At 42.5% G+C, this 21,611-nt stretch overlaps 1 protein-coding gene across 6 annotated transcripts in view; it reads left to right on the forward strand.

Moving 5' to 3' along the window:
* Window positions 1–1,308: 1,308 nt before the first annotated feature.
* The window catches only part of FAM135A (family with sequence similarity 135 member A), a 93,660-nt gene continuing 73,357 nt past the window's right edge, over window positions 1,309–21,611 (forward strand). For 2 of the 6 annotated variants that reach the window (XR_012041358.1, XM_072855259.1), the window contains exons 1-2: window positions 1,309–1,884; window positions 19,944–20,064. Coding sequence is in view for 4 of the 6 variants with exons in the window: in XM_072855259.1 (XP_072711360.1) it covers window positions 1,773–1,884; window positions 19,944–20,064 (233 nt within the window). In the remaining 2 variants the exon portion in view is untranslated. Of the gene's footprint in view, window positions 1,885–16,128; window positions 16,215–19,943; window positions 20,065–21,611 lie in introns of all 6 variants that reach the window. The other 4 variants (XM_072855260.1, XM_072855258.1, XM_072855257.1 and 1 more) reach the window with 4 other exon arrangements.

Below are 21,611 nucleotides of genomic sequence, written 5' to 3' on the forward strand. Positions count from 1 at the left end.
CCAAGGGTAAATAAGTGAAACGGCAGCCATGTGTTTTCAGGTTCAAGGATCAATAGCAATGCTTTTGAAACTGCCTTTTTAAAAAGCCTTGAAACACTCGCATGGTCCTGATTAATTATTTAAATGAAACTTGCATCTGATTTATCTCCCACGAACTGAGATTTCTTTTATGAAAATTAAATTCCCAGATAGCCATGAGTTCAGCCTGCAGTAAGATTCTGCCAGCAGTGATCAGTACAATCTCAGATTTTACAGAAACAAGCAGGTGCTGGGAACTCACAAGGATGTCTCACAAAGCTGGTCTTGGTACTCCATGGTACTCTCACCCCTCTGTCATTCATCCCAACCCAGTATCACTCAGGCTGCCTGCTTCACACTCTTAATTTCCTGTCTGCATTTCTGGATGCTAAATCAATCAGTGACAAAATTACTGAAAGAATCCTATCCAAAGATTAATAGATCAACTTTAACATTGCTGGCCACCTGACTGGCCTGAAGGACTCCCTAAACTAAAAGCAAATCTACTGCTTTGTAACTTCTCTTTCTGCAAAACAGCTACAGGCTTAGGTTTGGCTTTCAGATGGAGTCTGAAGAACTATCTTTATGCACATTTTCTTCACATCCAGGATACTTTTTTTTTCAGGTAAAGGCAAGCAGATAGAAGGGGAAGAAGAAAAGGATTTTTTTTTTCCAGACAGCCAATCATTTTGTTTTCAGTAGCTCCCTGGACCAACTAACTTTTGAGCTATGCATTGCACTTGCTAATGAGACCGTTGCACCCAGCATCTCTCCTCCTCTGTGTTAAGACAATCGTTTGTATTATAGCCTCTTACAGCTCATTTACTTGTATTTTGCTATGACATATTGCTAGAACATCTTACTCCTGAAATTAGAACTTTTTCCCCCGAAGGGCTTAAAAGCAGTTCATTCTCTCCAGTCCTGCACCCGGGCAGGTGCCCCAGAGGTCCCCCCCCACCTCCACCCAAGCCCCGGGGTGCCTGCTCCCCGCGGGCTGCTCCCTGCACCGGCTTGCAGAGCCCGAGCCCCGGCGGCCACCCGGGGGCTCCGTGCCCAGGCCAGGGTAGAGGGTGCGGGGAGGGCAGCGCTGGCTGCCGCGGGGTGCCCAAGGCCGCAGGCAAGAGGGGGGCCTCCTCCGCCTTCCAGTGCGCGCCACGAAGGGGGCTCGGGGGGAACGGGGCCGCGGGTGGAAGATGGCCGGGACAAGCCCGGGAGGGGGGGCACGTCCCTCCCACACCTCCCGCCCGCGGCCCGGCCTGGCTGCCGCCCCCGGGGCTTCCCGGCCTCTCCCCTCCGCCACCGCCCGCCGGGGCCGCCCCAGCCCGGCCCCGTGGAGCCGCAGGAGGAGCCCGAGCCGCGGCCCGGCCCGGCGGGGCAGCAGGGGGAGCACGAGCCCGAGCCGGGCGCAGCAGAGAGGCGAGCCGGGGCTCCGGCTCCCAGCAGCCGCCGCAGGAGCCGCGCGGGCGACTCCTCAGAGCCGGAGGCGGCACGGAAAGCCCGGCGCAAAAGCCGAGGATGCAGCGGCCGCGGGCTTCGCCGCCGGCGGCCTCTGGCTAGCCGCGGGCGCAGCCCCCCCCGGCAGCAGCTGCGAGGCTGCGGCAGCTGCCAGGCTCCGGCACCCGCCGCCCCTCGGCGCCGGGGAGCAGGAAGCGGCGCTCGGCCGGCGCGGTCGGCTCCCAGCGTGCCCCCCCGCCCAGCGCAGAGCGGGCGCCGGCGGCACAGGCCGCCGCGGGAGCAGCAGGCGCTGGCGTCGGATGCCTGCGCTACGCCATCCCGGTGCTGCCGCGGCCTGGACTCCGCGGGGAGCGCGGGCGAGGAGGCGGCGGGCTATCGGCGGGCAGCGGCGGCCGCTCCTTTGTGTCCCAGGTCGGTGCGGGGGAGCGGCGAGGGGGCGTGAGGCGGTAGGGGCGAGCGGCGGGGCGGGCCGGGACGCGCTCCCGCCGGCTGTCGCGGCCCCTCCTGGGGGGCTGGGGCCGGTGGCCGCCAAACGCCCCCCTCCGTGCCCGGCCTGTGCCCGCCGCGGGCATGGCGGGCGGGGGACTTGTTTGTGTCGGGCTGATGCCCCCTCCCCGCACCCCGGCCGCTCCGGCAGGAAAACTCCGGGAGCCTCTCCGCAGTCCGGCCTGGGGGGCGGCGAGGCGGGGCGGGGGGTTGGCGGCCGCCCGGGGGGCTCGGCCGCCTCCGCTGCGGGGCAGAGGACGCCGGCTTCCCCGGCCCCTCGCCTGCCGCCGCTTCCCCCCCGGGGGGCGGCTTGGGGCCCGGGAAGTTTCTGCCCGAGCAGTGTTTCGCCGCCGTTGTTGATTGTTTATCGCTCTGAGGCGCCGAAAATAGGTCAGAAAGTCCACCTCGTTCCCTCGGTGAAGTGGCCGAGTACCGGCCGGGGCAGTCGGAGGCGTTGCTGCCTTCTCCCTCCTTTGCCTTCCTGAGAAATACCGGGTTCTCTCAGGGTTTGAAACGGTGCTCGCGGTTTTTTATTAATTTTTTTAATATCGTGCGGTGTGGAAAGTTGCTGGCCGAGCGTTAGGAATAGCTCCCGGCTATTTCCTGGAGCGCGGAGGGCGGCACTGACGGCTCCCCCCCCCCCCCCCCGGCGGCGGCGGCGGCGGCTGCTGCCCGGCGGGGCCGGCCGGGCTTTGCTCCCCCGTCCGAGCAGGGGAGAGCCTGTCCTCCTCGGAACGCCGGCGGTGCGTTGCAGTGTGTACGGCAGGGCACTGCAGTTACGCGGTGCCTGCTTTCGGCAGATGCTTGCAACTCCTGTTACCATCCGTAGGATATCTTTAGGGGTGAATTAACACTTAACGGCAGAATTTGCATGATCAGTAAGCACTGTTGTGGAAGTAATCTTTCCTTTCTGTCTTGTGTTGTTTTAAGCAAAATTTTCAATAGAACTTATTTGAAAACTGTATTTCATGACTGTATGTTGCAGACATACTACTTTGAAGAGAAATTGCACAGCATAACGGATTTTTAAAAATTCTAACTGGGGGGATTTACGGTCCTGTTGATATTATAACTAAAGAGGTATTCGTGCTGAAGTGTTTAAGCCCACTTCCCCTTTCTTCTGGTTGCAGTGGATTTTTCTGGTTGAAAGGTAAACAAACTTCTCTTTGAAGTCTTACATTTTATCAAGTAAGTGGACATAAATGTCTGTTTTGGTTTACTGGCTTTGCTTTGTTTTCTAAGGAATTCAGTCAGCTAGCTTAATGTTGTCTTATACATGGGCAAAGCCTGAGCTAAAATCTACACGCACTACACGCACTGCTAGTTTGCTGGACTGATAAGAAGTAGGGAGTGCTGCTGGCGTGATCCTTATTACTCGGGAAGGGAATGTATTACACTTTCATCCATAAAATATCTCTTGCTTAGCATTTTGATTGTGAAGAAAGAACAGCTTGGCCCTTGCTAAAGGATAACTGCCACAGTCCAAACCTGGTTCAGTAAAGCTGTGTTTTGCTGGAACATTACAGCTTTTTCAGGATGAAAGAATTCTGGGTTTGTGGAGGAGCGAATTAAATACTTCGCCATAGTTTTTATTACTCTATTCAACAATTCTTTTCCCTTTAGAACTGAAAATACTGTTTTGTAGGAAGTAAACAATAATTCAGGCTCTGGCTGTATCTTTGCAAATACTTTAAATTAATGAAACACAGAATGGTCATCTTACTCTGTTTCTTCCGTACGACTGTGCCAGTAGTCGCAGTCTGAGTACCTGCATTTGGTATGTCAGAGAACAGCTATAAATCTTAGTCTGTGCTTTCTGTCTACACTTTCCTTGGATGGACCAACTTATTTTCCTTTTCCTGCCTCTCATTTTTTCCCCTGTAAGTAGCATAAGTCCCTTCTTAAGCTTTCCTTCAGTATTCAATAAAAATTACAGAACATGAATTCGAGCTCATTCTTTGGAATGGTTTACATTTTCCTTATGTGAAATACAGTCTTATAAAACTGGTAAGAGTTGACTCATATAATATGTGAAAATATTAGTTTTGTTCTTAAATTAACACCTGCTTTATTAAAAAAACTGATTTCTTATCTTCACTTTAAATTGCAGTCAGTATGCTTGGCCTGGGCAAGGTTTGGTGTGAATAGTAATCAGTAATGGTAAAGCGCACAGAGCAACCGAAACCTGTCTTCAAAACCGTGATTTTCAAAATGTGCCAGACAACCCAATGCATTTGTTGATTGAATTGAATTCAATTTCTGTAGAATTTAGTTCTGTTTTGAGTTCAGCAAAATCTCAAAAATAACACCTCGGGTTCTGTTCAGGCGTCAGAAGAAATAAGCCCCGGTGACTCTTCCGAAGCCCCAGTGATGGATGTGAAACTGTTACCTCGCACTCTGGTTTTGTGATGGTAATGTTTCCCTTGGAAGTGTCTGGGTTCCAAAGCTTGGTTCTAGGACTGTCTGTTGCATTTTATCCCACATAGAAGAACTAGTGAGTACAGTTCCCAAGCAGGGAGCGATGTGAAAATTGAGATCCCTCGCCTTCTCTGGTGCTTCCTGTTGACTTTGCTAGTCAGTTCTCCACCGAGGAAGACTCTGGCAAGTTCTGGTGGACTTGATTGTTATGGTTTTAAGACCTTGTGAACACCCTGTGACTGATTGTTTCCGTCAGTATCTCACTCTCACCAGGTAACGTTCTGATGTTTTGGTGCGAGCTTCTCTTTGAGGGTGCTGGCAGTGACTAGGATGGGATATGTGTGCCACAGCCATCTGGCTGGCTGTGGAGGTGGATAGGAGAGCAAGTTCTGGCAGAGGGGTGAGGCAGATTACTGTGAGTGGCAAGGTTTTGAACTACTGCAGGTAAAGATATGGGAGGCCTGTCTGAGCTCTGACTCTTGTACTGTTATTTTATTTCTTTGAAGAGAACCTAGCTGTCTACACCAACCTAGGAGGCAGGTACCTAAATGTTTATTAATGTAATGCTGAGAGTACTGGTGCCTGCGTGTCTCTCTTGGCCTGGGTGCTGTCCCGAACAAATGTGAAAGTTAAACTGGTACCAAAGATGGACCTCAGTGTGAGAATTACGATAAACGGTTGTGGATTCTTGTTACTGTTGACCTTGTTTCAGTGTTTGAAGTTGTTATTGATATAGACTGGTGCTTCTTGTCCTTGCTTGGTGAATGATTCATCTTCTCCTTTGTGTCTTCTGTCTTGAAATCCTTTTGTGCTTTTTCAACCCCCAGTTCCTACAGACTATAGGGTAGGCTTGACAGAATATACCCTCTCGTTAACTAAGATAGAAGAGTTGCATTTTTGCTGTGTGGGGTTTCCCCCCTCCCCTTCTCCTGTGTATGGAAAAATAGAGTCTCACTGCTGCTTTAATTGTTTTCATAACAGGGTAGACGAGTAGCATCTGCATATTGACCAGCAATTGTTCATGATGGCTATTTGTTTTGCCAGCCTGCTGTTGCATGTCAGGTACCTCCGACATGCCATTTGGCTCAGAGAGCATGTAGCCAAAATAGATATTCGTGTGAAGTACCAGCACATTCAGTTTCTCTTTTAGTTAAACTATGAGCATAACTTAGAGTTTCTTGAATTATGAATGATTTAATCTTGCATTCATTTTCCCTCCTAGTGAAAAAGCTTGGAAAATGTAATTTTATTACTATTTTTTTAACATGAAAATTTTGTTTATATAACAACCTTCAAATGCTTTATATGTAGGTTATAGGAACCTTCAAGATGCAGTCTTGCTGTTTTAAATCAGGAGCGAGAGACTGGATTTGATTGGTTAAATCTGCTCAAAAGCCACTTTTTCTTGTCCCTGTGAGCTTGCTACAATCAGCCTATGTTTCTGAATAAATACTACTTCTGTGTTTTTCTGCCACAGCTAGGCAAAACAGTAAAGTATGTCCTTACATTCTGTCGATGTTCATGCACCGTATGTTTTCTGTGTGGCAAGACACGTGCTTTTATGTTGGTTAAGCATCTGCTGATTTTGGCCTACTCTAACATTTTACTAAGCACGTTTTGATCGCATTCATTCATGGGATACGTCTCGTGAAGTATTGTGTATAGAAAACTATGTCACTGTAGAAGTGTGAACATAGCAGTTAAATATTTATGTATTAATTTCTAGCAAAAGCAGTTGGTATGTTGGTAATGTGGTGTCGCTGATATTTGTAGAAGTCTGTTGTACAAATTGTCTTCCTCAAAGAACAATACATGGAACATTTGTGGTAACAAGAGTATACAACAAACAGTACACAAGAAAAAAAAAATCTGAAAGGGAGGAAATAAGTTTGCCATAGTTTGGGGTCAGGGAGAAGTCAGGTGAGCAAGTCGTGTTTACTTCAAGCAGGAAATCGGTGACAGCGCTATTCTTGGAAAGAACAGGCAGAGAAATAAGGAACAGAATGAAACCTTGCAGACTTCAACTTCCAAGCAGAACAAAAGTTGAAAACACTAAAGCAGATCGAAATGACATCAGTTCTATTTTTCATTAGATAGTTTCAGTGCTATCTTCTTTTTTTTAATGGATTTTCTTTAGAGGTTTTGGAATTGGGAACATTTTCAGTGCTAAGAATCTTGAATTTTATATTTTGTAAGCAGTTTTGTTGGAAACAAGATACAAAATCTCCCTTATCAATATTTCTTACTAAAAATAAACGAAAATTTTCCTCATTTCTGAATTACATGGCTTATATGAGGAAAACTGAAAACATATACTTTTTACTATTTTTAATTTTCAAGTGAAAAGTTATGAATTTGTTACCTTTAATACTATATAGTTATACATATATATGTATGCTTATAGTTTGCTGAATCTCATCTGTAAAATAAATCGCAAACCTGCGCACACCACATCCCCAGATTCTTAGATTTAAGAAGAAAAAATCTACAGCATTCATCAGTTGTGCAGGAAGCCTTACCTTTGACTTCTGACGTTTTGAAATAATAAACTGGCTTGGTTTTCAGATCTAGCTCTGCTTACTATAATCACAGCCTTGTTCACGTGTTGCAACCTCATGAATCTATCCCTGTTGCTGATCATGACAGATCATTCATTACCTGTTGTGTACAGGATGTCAAGCTAGATAAGCTTATCATGCTTTCTAGCTATAAAATAAATGGAATTCTCTTTACACTTTAAATGATTTTCTAAAGTTAATAAGCAAAGTTTCCCTTTAAATTTTGGTATCAGAATGGCTTGCAGTATGTCTTTTATCTTCTATTTAAAGTTACAAGAGAAATGTAATAGTATCTGCTCTTCTGCAGGTTTAAGAAGTATTATTCAAAGAAACTGTACTTTCTTCCCAGGCTGTCAGTTCAGTTGTCACTTGATGATTTTTCTGCATAATGATTGTATATTTCCATGTAAAAAAACTCCAACTGAATAGTGGTGTTAATGCCTTTGCTAATGCCTAATGCTAATGTCTTTTAGTAGTAGAGGTATTTGCATATCTAGTACTTTTAAACTACAGTATATATTGCTTGCCTGCCTATATATATGTGGCCCATCTAGCTTTTTATAAATGCATATATATTTTTTTTAAAAGATTTTCTGAATTTTCTGAGCAAACTCTGAGATTATACTGGCCGTCAGATAATTCTGGGGCCTATGGTTTCATGCACCTCTGACCTTAAACCCCTCAGTGAAATAATTCAGATCAAAACGTGGCAAGGTATTGAGGATATTTGAAGTGCCAGAACAAAGAGGCATAGATAGTAGAAAACATACATTTTACTGCTTTACATGTAAGACAGCGTAGAGGAAAAAAATCTTATAACAGTTGAGATCAATACTAGACCTGAAGGTGGAAGTCAAGACTTAGATCTCCAAGTTTGTGGCCATTCTGTCAGGCTGGACTTCTTTCTGTAATGAAAGCCCTTGCTGCTGGGGCAGAAGCTCTGAGCCATCAGGTTTTACCTGCTGCTAATTTTACTTTGCGTATTCTTAAGATATGACCTCTTCTGTGGAAAGCACTTGTATGGCTCTGAAGTTAATTTGAATGTCAGCTAATGCTACAAACATTTGGTCTGAATTTGGGTTGGTGACTAGAAGCTCTAACAGATGCGTACCTGCCTTTTGACTTGTGAAAGGTGTAAAAGCTGGCAGAGTTTAGATGGAAAGATGAATATTCATGGCTGGTCAGTATGGTCAGCTGTCGGTTTGTCCTTCTCAGGTAGGACAGGAGGGAACAAGGTCCTGTTTGAAAACAAACCAGCTACACTGTTGGCTGGGTAGGGAAAGCCTCTGATGACTTTGGTTCCTGGTTGTTGGGCCTTCTTCCCCTGGATGTGTTATGTTGTATTTAATAGGTGTTTTTGCTTGTTCTAGTTGTAGCAAATTTGAAAGCAGCATATAAGGGATTTAATGATTACAAAACCTTAGTACAAGAATTTCTGACTAAATATGACAAGTAAATTGTAGGAGAAAAGACATGAACAAAAACTGTTCCATATAAAACATTGTCAAAAATTGTTGAAATAGCATTGGTGACGGTTCAAGCTAATTCAAAAATCAGTTTACTGCTTTGTTTTGATGTAACCCTTCATGTCTACCCGTTGAAGCTACTGAAGGTGATCATTAGACTTGTTTTATTTTGAATGTGTTATTTTGGAAACAGAGCTGTGCCATTTTAAGTTTGTGTCAGTTTTTTTAGCGGCTTCTCACACGTCAGTGTTGTTCTTTTGGTTAAATTGCCACATGGGGTGGGGGAGGTAAGGAGGGGCATAAAGCTTTCAAGCCTCAAAATAAACAAAAGGAAAACTTGAATTTGGTAAGGCTGCTATATTTGCTTATTTAATAGGGACTCTTTAAGGAACTTTTATTTTGGCACTGTAGCGAGGGGGAAGCAAGGCCTGTGTTGTGAGGGTTGCAGCCTGTGGAACTCGGGTGGGCGCGGGGGTGGAGCAGGCTGTGGTGACCAGGGTGGCCCTGTCTCTCTCTTCCTTCGTGACAGGGAATGGAAGAGCCCTTCTTCAGCAAAAATTCTTCCTGTTCCCCGATGCCAGATCTCTGGTCGTTAAGTGTGTGAGCAGAGCGTGTTTCTGGGCCTGTTGGGACAAAGAGCTGCTGGAAGCTGCTTGGCTTTCCAGCCTCCCGTGCCTCCGGGAAAGATATATCCCTGGTCCGGGTTGCCAGGGAGGGTTCCTAGGTGGGTGGTTGCCTCCTTGGGAAGCTAGGCCTGTGAGGAGGGAGCGGGACATGCCCTGCCGAGCAGGAGAGAGGCTGGACTGGGCTGACCCTTGGGGTCTGGAGCTGTGTCCTTCCATGGGGGGGAGGAGTACGGTCTCCTTCCTTTTTCAACTTTTGAAGTGAATATAAGGAAGGAATGGAAGGTGTTTTACCTCAGGAGCGGCTGTGAGAAGGGGCAGTTGCTCTCACCCTGCCACTTAAACCTCTTTGCTTTGCTGCGCTGAGGCTGTGGCTTAAGGAGACAGGCGCGCTGAGGGGACAGCTAGCCAGAGGAACCGCTGTGTCGTGCTGCCGCTCACCTTCCCTTCCCTGTCGCTGCGATGGCACTGCTATTTGTGGAGCTGTGCTTTGAGACAGGATAAGGAAGTGATCTGATCAAGCCCTGCAAAAATAGATTATTCTAAAATGGTAACTAATTCATTTTAAAATGCTGTCCCACGATCACTGTGTTGGCAGTGTTGCGGGGGCGATGTACTGATGCTGTGAAGATGGGAATGAGCACCTGGGGCAGAAACTTCTGAAGCTGTTGCTGGTGTGGAAGACTTCGTATAGTTTCACGGGCAAAGTTGGCTTAAATTCTTGCTGTGCCTTTGCTCACTTCTTCACGGTTAGATGTTAATATTGGCATACTCTTTCACATGTACCAGTGCAACTGTTTGTGGAGCCCTGCTGTATTTAAATCAGGGAAATGTTGCAGTTTAAATTAAAAAAAAAAAAACAAACAAACAAACAAAAAACTTACAAAGTAACCTCCAAAATGCCTGTAAAGGTTTGTTTTGGTGGTGGTGGGTTTTTTGTACCTGCCCCCCCCCCCCCACCAGCACAATTGCAGAGATGGCTGTCTGTGGGGTGGAGGGGAGCAAGTCTCCAAGGGTAGCAGACGGAAATCCTTTAAAGACTTTGCTGATGATGATATATAATGTGCTATTTTCTCATGGTGCTTACTGACATCCATTCTTCCTATAGCATATATGCTGAGCTCTGCTCAGTTTGTTCAAGCCTCCGTCACAGTTGTCCACCACTGCTGATCAGTGTCGTCTTTACTTGACACTTGTTTCTTCAGAAACTGCTTGTGCTGAGCATTTGTCGATTAAAAAGCACACACAGTACTCTACATACTGTATTTAGTGCCTTCTCTTCTAAAGCGGATAAAATTAAATAACTCCCTGCTTTCCTTTATTTTGTTTTTTGTGTGTGTGTGTGTGTTTGTTTTTTCTGCTCATAGCTGTTGAGTCAGATCTGGTTTGTTCCAGGCTTCAATGGTAGAAAAGAGAGTGGGGGACATCATGGATAGAGCATTAAAATCCAGTGCTTGACTGGTTTTGGTAATACCTAAGAAACCTTAGAAGGTTAGCTATGTTTCAACTTAGTGCTCTTAGATTTGGAGGCGAGCAGGAAATAAGTTGCTGGAGGTGCCACCTGAGGTTGCAGAGAAAAGTATGGCTCTTCCTCACCTGGTCAGTATGAAGATAAGCGAGCAGTGAGAGCTTAAAGTCTTACACCAAACTGATTACTTTGCTACAGTATGTTTCTGAAAAGCTTTAATGCACATTCTGAAATACTTTCCCATGACCACATTAGGTTGTTGCTTGCAATAGTAGTCCGCTTAATTGTCCTTTAACTTTACACTTGTATCATACAACCATACCTAAATTACACTTTGTGCTAGAATAATATGGATTTGACTGTAAAATTAATGCATGTCTTGTGTAACAAAAGAGTTGCAGGGAGGGTCTTACAAGACCTACGGTCAGAAAATCATTAATAAAGGGAGAACAAAATAAGAATTTATGACATTTCTCTGACGAGTATTAAATAAAGGCAGTGGACAGAAATTACAAGAAGTTTAAAACAATGTTTTATATTTCCAGAGTTTGTAGATTTTTTTTTGCACTGAAAATCAAAGAATCAAACTTTTAACCTAAATTTATGTGTCGTAATGCTTGTCTCGATTTGTTTTGTTAAAATGGTAGGAAACTGGAAGCCAAACCACAAGGAAAAAAGTGAAATCAAAGATTATGTTTTTTAAAGATGTAGTACTGTAAAGCCAGCCTCAAATCAGCTGACTATACATTAGGTTATTAACATTAGGTGTTGAAAAATAAAATGGACGTTGATACAGTACTCCCATGTGTTTCTAAAATAACTTATATCTCTATGAAAGTCCTAGTGGAGTCACTGTTTTTCCACATTGGCCCATCCAGCCTATCACCACAGATGATATTAGTGTAGGAACTACCAAGGAAGTGGTTTTGTGACCACTGATCCTGGATCAGATTTACTGTCAGATTATCTCCTAATGTAACTTTGATCAGGCAGGCAAACTATCACATTTCTTAAGTTAGTAAGAGTACACAATATATCATTTGTGCTGACTTAATGCCTACTGTGGGAGGAAAGACAGTAACTGTTTGGCATAAAGCCTTCCAATACAAAATCAGCCTGTCAAATCTAAACTGTATTTACTGTCTTGTAAAACCATGACTTCAGAGCAGATACTGGAACAATGACACAACTCCGTAAATTGTGCTCTGTTGTATTTACAGAGGACAATAATATGGAATTACTACCATTAAAAATAATTTACTGAGCAGGTACAGTTAGATTTATTTTTCATTTCTCTTGAAATCAAAGCTTTATTTTTTTGACAATAAGTTTGCTTTGGGTGGGAGAGAAGTTGCAACAACTTTCTTTTGGACACTCTTCTGATTCAGAAAATATGGCAGAGTAATGACATTAGCAGTCATTGCAGACATTTTAATGCCAAATTCATCCATCCGTGTGAGAGTTATTTTTCATTTAATGGCATTGCTTGGGACATGGAATTCAAAGAGATATTGCTTTCTTCCTTTGTATAAGTAGGAAAATGAAGTATGTTTTAAGTACACTAAAATAGACCCTTAATATTTTATGAAGAACCTGTTCATTTGGGCAGAATCAAATAATTTTAGTAAGCTTCCCTCTTCTACTTTATTAATTCTTACCTAGTGCATCCTTCATAAATTCTTGAGATTATGAGAAGGTGAATGTATTAAGCTATGCAATTTGTTCTTTAAGCCAAAATACTGCAGCTTGCAATTTTTTTTTTTTTTTTAGTTTACTGTAAGATCATGATATGCTTTTTATGTAAAGTTCCAGAAGACTTTTAAGTACTTAGAGTAAGCACTTCATTTTTTCCCCCCGTATTGCTCTTCTGAATAGATTGTTAGAAAAAGATAGATTGATTGCATTAATTGAAAATTATAAGTAAAATAAGTAATTAATTGATTTACAGATGTATTTCTAAATACATTACTTCTGCTTTAGTTAGAGGTATTTATTTTCATCACTGTTGCTAAGGTAGCTTGATGGTGAATGGACAGCTTAACTGCTGATTTACACTGTCCACTCTCCTTGGTTCTTGAGCATGAGAGCGTAGTAGTATTTGGTTCATTTTTCTCACTCAGCCAGTACGCGGGACTAAAGCAGGACAAAGGGCTGGATTAATGTGGTAGCACATGTCCTGAACTGCCACTGCTTTTCATCAAAAGGCTGCATTTTGCTGGTTCTGACTCAAGGGCAGTCACATTTGTGCCAGTTATTTCATACCCTTTTCATCATAACTTTTAAAATGTGGGTTTCCTTTTTAGGGGAAGTATTTGTAAAAGGCAAATAAAACATTCAGTTCGGTTTGCTCATGTTCTGTTTCCTCTTTTTTTGCAAATTACTGTTGAAACCATTGCTCAATTCAGCCTAATGTGGAAGAGGAGAAGGGCTCTCAAAGATTATGATGTTTTTGTTTAGTGTAAATCGGCAGCTGAAGAGAGAAGATGCTGAAATTAGTGTCCTTACTGGGAGGAAAAATACAGAAGTCAGCTAGCATGGGGTCTTTTGCAGCAGCTGGCCAGCTGCTGTGGATATAGCTTCATCATACCTGCAGGATGTGTGATCTTTTGCCTAGTCAAGGGGCCGTAAAAGGTAGGGGCTTATTGTGGTGGAGGGAGGAGGACACGTTGGTAGGAAAGCACGCTTTTCACTGTGCTGCTCACAGAACTTTTCGTGTTAAACTTTTTAATGAGGAAGCTTAGAAATAACATGTCATTTGTCAGACAGACAAAGCCCAATGCTAGGGTAGAAGGGAATAAGCCTAATAAATGTTCAAGATGAATTATTGTATCACATAGATGATCTATTAATAGGGGAGAAGAAAAGAAATAAATGCAACATATTAATGACTTCCATGCTCAGTGGGAATAATCAAGTTGTCAGCTCAAAGTAGTGAGTATGTTGTTTTTATCAGTGTGCTACATAGAGGACCAGATATTGGTGCTAAATTTAAAGCAAAAAGTAGGAAAATTTGAATTTTAATGCTTGATTAAGCCAGTTGTTTATCTAGCCCATTAAAACGTCATAGATATCTTGCATTAGCTTTGTTAGAAATGGTGAATCAAACCTTGTAATGGCTGTCTGGGAAGTAATCTAGGCTTAGAGAACCAGGCAAGAAGAAAATTGTAATAGTTGCGTTTTGCCCTGAGACCATGAAATTAGGTCATTTTTAAACTATATTTAAGTAACTGTGGTTATTTACATTCATATAATTATTTATAACTGTGAAGCTTTAAAAAGAATTCAATGAATAAATCCTGATATAAAGCAGTCTATTCTATTGTCTGTTTCTGAGTGGTGGTCATGTTGCCTTTTTAAAATTGGGATAACGAATTGAATAAGGTATCCTAGATACCTCCACTTAAGGGGTTTTTTTGTTTGTTTGCTTCCTTGTTCTACAACATGATGATTATGCAATACAAAATTAAATTAGCATTTCTTTTCTACCCCCTCACCTTTTTAATTACGGTGAGCCAGGGTTTATTTGTGGTGCTGGGAAGCTCTAGTCTTCAACCAGAACACTGTGATAGCAGGTGCTGCACAGCTGCGAAAGGATTTCAAAGGAGGACAAGAGGGTTATGCTTGATGCGGTAGTCCAGGCTCTCTCTGCAGGGGATGCAGAGAGAGAGGTGAAATGATCAAAATAACAGGCTGGTTCTTTGCAGCACCATGCTGAACTAATACATGCAGTGAATTATGCTTTTTCAGCCTCACAGTAATTAAAACAAAAGAGGATATTAGCTTGGATGAGTTTTGGCTGTATGGATAGATGGGACATATTTCTAATCACATGCAGAAAAATTTGGCAGGTTTTGTGCATAGTCTTGGCAAAGCCTATGAGAACCCAGAGAAAACTAAATGAAAAATACTGTCTAGGTTTACAGTCAGATTGTGCTATTGTGCACGCTCAGAAAGTAGGTATTAGGAATAGCCTTGCAGGTCAGGTCAAGAACTCTGTTTTTGCCACATTGAGTTTCAGCTGAAGGCTGTGTCCAAGAAACAGCTAAAATTGGAATTGAAGACAGTTCTCAGGTGGGGGGACAAACCTGTGAGTCATCAGCACAGAGATAGATGGTGGCTGAATTTGTGTTGGCAGGTGCTGGATCTCTGAGCATAAAGGAGAAGAGAACGGGGAAAAAAAGGTCAGGGATGGAGGTGTACAAAGCTCCTACAGCAACTTAGGAGAAAAAAATTATCTGAAGATTGTGTTAAATGAGCAGCTAGAAGAAAACTAGAGGAAAATAAGCATTTTATTGTATTTTCATTTGTAGGATTCTGTATTTTTGCTTTTGACTTCCACTGAACAGAAAATATTAACTCTAAGGCTAGAACAAGTTCAATTGCTTAGAATTTTGCACGTTTTCTCTGCCTCTCTTTTAAAAAAGAATGTAGTCGTTTTTTAAAGACAACTGGTATGACACAGGCTGTATTGCATTGTTAAACAAATGGAATAAATGTCAGTGCCATTTTGATGCGGCATTATGGTAGCAGGATTTTACTGGGCCATTATTGATAATTTGTGGTATCAAAGATGTAATATCACACATGACATGCCAAGTGATTTCTATTTTAAAAACTTCCAGATAATGTATTTTTTTATGCTCCACTTTCTCTGTTTTCTTCTCTCTGAAGCGAAGGCAAAACCAGTTTAGCTTCATGGTTTGCCTGTACAAGCTGTGATAGATTTTGTGTTTGTATTTCTCTGAAAGATATGTACAGAAAGGACACAGGGTTCCTCTAAGAAGGGATAACTAAGCATTGTCTTTTGTGTCCGAAATCTAAAGGTCGTCAGATAAAAGGGAGACTTTGGTTATGTTTTAGGGTATTTTTTAAAATACCTTAATGGTTTAAGAATACAGGGGGGAGAGACCGATTCTTAACAAACAGTTTTAAGGTAGTGGTTTAGCAGGAGCTTCAAGGAGAGTTTCAGAATATTAGGTGGCGTTGACCTACCTGTAACATTTGCTCTAAGAAAGTGGGTTCTTGGTCTTAGGGCTCTCCCCCTTGTCGCCTGAATTTTGTCTCCTGAGGAGAAGGGACATGAGATTTACCAGGAGAATGTCATCTGACCTATTCTTGTAAGTTGTCTCCTCCCTGGTAGCTGTGTAGGACTGCGTGGGGGCATGAGCTGTATTTGATGACTCAGGCCAGAATATCCTCCTACATCCTCATCGCTGCGTTGCTGCTGGTGAGCTGAGAGTCTCTCTGGAGATCAGGAGGCTGTGGGGCAGCTGGGGGCGTACCAGAGTCCTCTGGGAGCTGGATTTTAGAACTCTTTGGTGAAGACAGGGATAGTTTGGCTGAACATGGCAATGTCAGCTTTGCCAGAGCATGGGCTTCACGAGAAATTTTATTTTTTTACTTTAGTCTGGAAAAATAGGTATCGGACTGCTGCGCTTGCAGAAAGCTGAAAACTGCAGTGCAGGAACTAAGGGCAGATTGGAGAATGCTGGTAGGCGGTACATGTATGATTGTTGGAGAGGACACGATAGGGGCTGTTACTAGGACGCAGGAAAAGAGAATGAAGAACGTGAGCACTGAAAAGTTCTAGAGATATTGCTGTTAGTAAAACATTTTTTTGTTTGTTTGCTTTTTAGTTCAAGCAGTATGTTTTTGACAGCAATAGTGAAGAACTGGAAGACTGGTTAATTAACATACTAAAATGGAGTATTTACCAGTGGAGGTAAGACATTCTTTGAACGTACTGTGGTTTTGTTTCCTAGCATTGTCTTGCGGTTCCCAATACAAGTAGCTAGATTAATGGCAGTGTTACACAAGCATTTCTCCGAGAACAAAGCTGGGTTAGGAGGTTTCTGTACACCTCCATCTGTCTTTTCATTGCACTCTCAGGTGCTGCAGATACTGATACCGCTGCTGTAAAGTATCACTAAAATGATCAATTTAGAAAAAAACAGAATCAAGAAACATTTTTTTCCTTCTGAAGGTCTTTTAAAATCTGATAGCCTGTGATCCATTTTGTATTATGGCTTCAGAAGACATAGTTTGGATAACTAAAGAAGTGGTGAGCTAGTGTGGGGACAGCATGGACTGGCCAGGATATGTAGGAAATTTTCCAACTTAAGAAAATAAATAAACCCACAGAAGCGTGAAGGAAAGTAAAGTTTTGTCCCTCAATATAGGATGAAGTGGCTTTAACTGGCATTTTAGCTGTTGGAGATGTTCAGTCTCAGTGCTTAAAGATTTTTGAATATTGAAATGCTGTTTTGATTGTAAGCGTTAAGTAGCTACCAAAAGTTATGAAACCCTCTGTTTGTTCTAAGCTGTGTATTAGGGTGTTCTTTCATTCATTATCAGATCTTCTGATAGATGTTTATATGCTGCATTAACCTCTGTTGCTCGTATATAGAGAGCTCCTACTGAAGGATTCTTCTGCTTCTTACAGGCAGACAGAACAAACATGCAGGTCAATAGCTCAGTTTCTGAATGCTGATTATATGTTTTAAAATACAACAATAAATTCATTAAGTATTAAAATGAGTTGTGGACATTTGACCTCACTGAAGTTAGTCAGTGAAGTTTATCTGTAAATTTGAATGGAATCTATACAAATAAATACTTCTACATGAGTTTAACTTTTTTTGTTGGCTTTTGTATGATTAGCGTACAAAACTAAAGACATTGTCCAAGTTTGAGTTTCTCCTTTAAAATATTTAATCACTGCATAACACTTTCTATTATATAGTTCAAAGAACAGTGTTTTCCTTTGCACTGATATGAAAGACTTTGACGAAAAAGTAGTGATTTGGTTTACGTCAGCCCAGGGCAGTGAACACTCCCATTCACCCAGGTTAAGGGACATGTGGAACAAGCTGATGCTCGGCAAAGAAAAAGCCATCCTTAAAGGTCAGCTGATAGACTGCAGTCCCAGGTACCTGTGGTGGCATGCAGCATTGCTTTCTGGATGCACCATTTTGTGAACTGTGGCTCAATATTTCTTACTGGTTTTGTGGTGGATAATGGAGCAAGGCATGGGTGCCACTTTTCCAAATACTACTGGTAGTTGAGCAAGGGCTGTGTTACTGGATTAAAACACATGGTGCTGTGTTGTGCAGGCCTATTTGGTGGACCCTGTGTTTGGTCTGCAGGGATTGCCTGCCCAGGCAATTTTTAGTGGGCTGGCTGGGGATGCTAAGTCAGCTTGACAGAGGGAGGGAGTGGCCCCAGCTGGAGCTGTGTTAGACACAATAGAAATACCACAAATTCACTGGACAGCCCTTTTGGCAGTAATGCAAGGTGTGGCTCTCCTAGCTTTTTTTATTGAAATAACTCATTCATAAAATGGACCTTCGAACTTGTCTAATTGGACTAGTTCTGGATTGTTCTGAGTTTTCCTACTGGGGACTTGAGGGACCCTGAAGCATTTGGGAGTGACTGCTTGGCCCAATAACTCCTGGAGGAACAGTTTTCTCTTTTAGTGGAGGCAAACTTTTCAGGGCCATAGACAGTGCCACTCATTGTGCTGGGGAATCAGAGGCGTGTGATGTCTTCCTCCCTTGAAAATTTAGTTTCATCAAAAGGCAAGCTGGATGAGGCTGCCCCATGGCATCCTTTGTCTAAGTCCTTTTGCTTTTTCCTGGGTGTTTTAAAGTGGGTTCCTTTCTGAGGTATTGGACAGTTTCATCACAGGTTTTATGCACAGCCCACAAGGTTTGTTGTCCAGCGGCCAAGGGTCATGGCAGGTCTAGGACCTCTGCATGTCTGCTCAGTGGCAGGTCAGGTTCCATTTGCAGAAGATACGCTTGCATTTTGGTAGGTGATGCACACGTGGTAATGCAGTATGGCAACCCCAGAGAATTAGAGTGCAGAACTTCGTGATTCTAGCTTTAAAGACCACTGAGGACATCCCTACACAATCCTATAGACAAAGCAGTGGAAGAGGGAATTGTTGCAAAGCCCTGTAGGTTATCAGTGACAGTCCTAACGCTGCATACTGTAGCAAAACCTGTGGCATCGTTCAATTCATCTGTTGAAGTCCCTTGATTGAAATTTGAATGATCACAGGATTTTTAGACAAGCTGGGTTAATAGCATCATCTAGATGCTGTAGTTTTGATCTTGCAGTAAGGGCCCTTGATCTGAGTTCTTCATATTGTCATAACTCAGCTTCAGAAGCAAAATTCCTCTTACCCTGTCCCCTGTTGCTTCAGTAACATACTGTTTCTGTGTTTTTGTAAAGTGCATGCAGAGTCCTTGTAATGGCTGTTAAACCAAGGTCAGAAGTAACTTTTTGTTTATAGTTAAAAATCTAGACCTGTGCTATGGTGCTTGACGTCTTCCAGCTCCTCTAGAGTGAGTATAGAAAGGTAAATCTTATCTTGAGTCATATGCCAAGATAATTTAATCAGTAAGCTAGAGGTAGCCCCTAAAGGTAACTTTGCTTTCAGGTGACTGATACCTGCTGTGGCGATGACTGTTTTTGCCAGCAACTCTATTTCAGTCTCAGTAGTACTGCCTGCTGCTTCACAAACACCCAAATGCATGTTCAAAATTTTAGAAACAAAAAAAAACCCATAATCAATTCAAGCTCCAGCCAGGCTAGCTTTTTTATGTTTACTGCTTCTGCATTAGACCCAGAAGATGGAATAATGTTCTGAAGGATAGTCTGGTTTAGGTTTTTTGGTTTGCTTATTCCTCAAACCAGACAGTGCTTGCAGGAACTGGGAAGTTTGAAGACAAGTGTTTGCAGAAAGTGTAGTCTATTTTATTAATCTAGTTGATATTGTTGAAGGAAAAACAGCAGAACTCGGAAAGTCTGTAGGATTTTAATTTAAGTATCAGCAGGCAGTTGTAAATTAGCAGGAAGGTGCCAGTCTGTGGCTGCGAAGAATACTGTGAGAATTAACACTTTACTACTAACAAAGATTGGCTAAAAATGGGAACGTTGCCCTCCTTAACTCCTGCATTCCCTCTAGAATCTCTCCATCTAAAGCCCTACATGACCTGCTCAAGCACCTTCTCTGCACTGTTTGGCCACACTGTAATTCAGCTGTCCCTGTCCTCATGTCAGGGTTGAAGCACTGCTGCCTGCACAGTCATTCTGCTTCAACAAGGGCTGGAAGCAGACCGTGCTCTTTTTCTCCTTGTTGGCAGTATTTTTACCTCTCCAGCCAAGTACCAGAGCAGAGCTGCAGTACGTAGGTATCAGTAAGTGCCAGGATTGTATTATGCTGATGGTGTGTTGTGATACTTCTCTGATAACATCTGATTCCTTCACAACGAAGATAGAAGTTACTGTGGGCAGGATTTGGTACATCCTATATTCTCGTTTACCCCAGGGCCTGTATACTTAAGGAAGCTGTGCAAAATTGTGCATAGCGTTGTCCTTATTAAGGACCAGATAGGCATTATCCCCAGCTTGTGTTCTAAAAAGTTTGTTTTCTGTTTGTTTTCAGTAACTAAGGTGCTGACAAGTTTTGACTTCTTCATCCTCATAAACATGAGTGAAGTTCAGGCTATGGTAGAATTCTCCGTGGAGCTCCACAAATTCTTCAATGTGGATTTGTTTCAAAGAGGGTAGGTAGTGCATTCTTTAAAACTTTACTGTGGTGGATGGCTGATGTTGGAAAGATGTTAATGGGTACTGTCATGTAGCATTGCTTCATGTATTTTTGACTATTTTTATAGTGATTTTAAATTTTTTTATTCCTTATTGGAAAGGCCTATACTTTCTAGGAATTAAAATTAAATACTCAAATAATTTGGCCTAAAACTTAAGTTGTAATAAAATATTTTTTGTCTAATTGGAGAAAAGGGAAGCTCTGTAGGTTTGGATGGTAGAATATATTCTTATCCAGGCCTTTGCCCTTTCGCAGCCTAATTTCTGTAATCCTTTTGTTTGAAATGTGATAGGTGTTTCTCTTGGATCTTTCAAAAATGTTGCTGCCCCAGTTAACGTATTCATTTATAAATTTGGCAGTGGAGAACTTCAACGGCTTCTCTCCTCCTCACACTGTGCTGTGCCTCCACAGTTACAGAAGACTCCATACTGCCTCATTAGACTCTCCTGACCTCCTCTTACTCCACCTGGTCTCTGTAGAAGGCTTTTTCACATTCCTTTCATTTGATATTACCTGATTGTCCCCAGATTACATTCTAAGGTCCTCCTTTCCCATGGCTACGTAGGAAATAATCCTTTGTAGCTATTTTCAGGTTATTAAAGATTGTTGGTCATCTAGTGTTTGGTACATTGCCCTTCTGTCAATCTTCTAACAGACTACAGTAAAAATACATGTCAGTGTTGTAGTGCTTATGATGTTTGTTTTAGATAAATCTCCTTGAGGCTGTGTCAGTGTTTACAGACAGGGAACAATATACATCGGTGTTGATTTATGATAGCTCCTTTTTCCAAAACATTGTAAAACGACTTTCTTTAGAAACATTTTAGTAATAAGAAAATCCATTCTTGTTTTTAACCTTGTCATAATTCAAGGCAGATGAGAGGGTTTTGGTTTTGGTAGGGTTGGGTTTTTTGTTTGTTTGCTTTTTTGGGATTTTTTGACAGGGTGAGTTGATGAAGGTAAAGTAACAGGAAAATTTCATTGCTTTGGGATGCACATAGTTCTTCCACCTTGTATTAACCCTCTGAGGTGGATATTTTGGGGAAGAGTGATATAAAAAAAAGGTAGGATTGGGAAGGAGCTCAGGAGAAGGAGGCATAAAATACTGTTATAAAACATACCTTGGCTAGCTATCCTCTCTCTTTGCCACGTTACTGTTAGTTTTCATCTATATTTTATTAAAGCTAGCTTTTCTCTAAATTTGACCTGAAGCTGGTACTTGCAGAAGTGATTACCCATTATGCTTGCTACCATTTGCAGTCAAAGTACATGCAACAAACTGTCTATGTCCCCTTTTTAGGGAAAATTGTAATTTCACTCTTCATTGGAAGAGGAGGATTAAGGAAGGCTTAAGAGGTCTGGGAAAACACTGAGAATATTCTAATTACTTCAGTAAAAAAGCACAGTCTGCTGAACTGTAGCCTTTTTAATCTCTGAAATTGGTGGGGAAGGAGAGAGTAGAATATGACAGCATGGAAGAAAGTCTTTTGGTTGTCTTAACCT

Source organism: Ciconia boyciana, chromosome 3 (assembly GCF_034638445.1).
Source record: "Ciconia boyciana chromosome 3, ASM3463844v1, whole genome shotgun sequence".
Lineage (NCBI taxonomy): Eukaryota > Metazoa > Chordata > Aves > Ciconiiformes > Ciconiidae > Ciconia > Ciconia boyciana.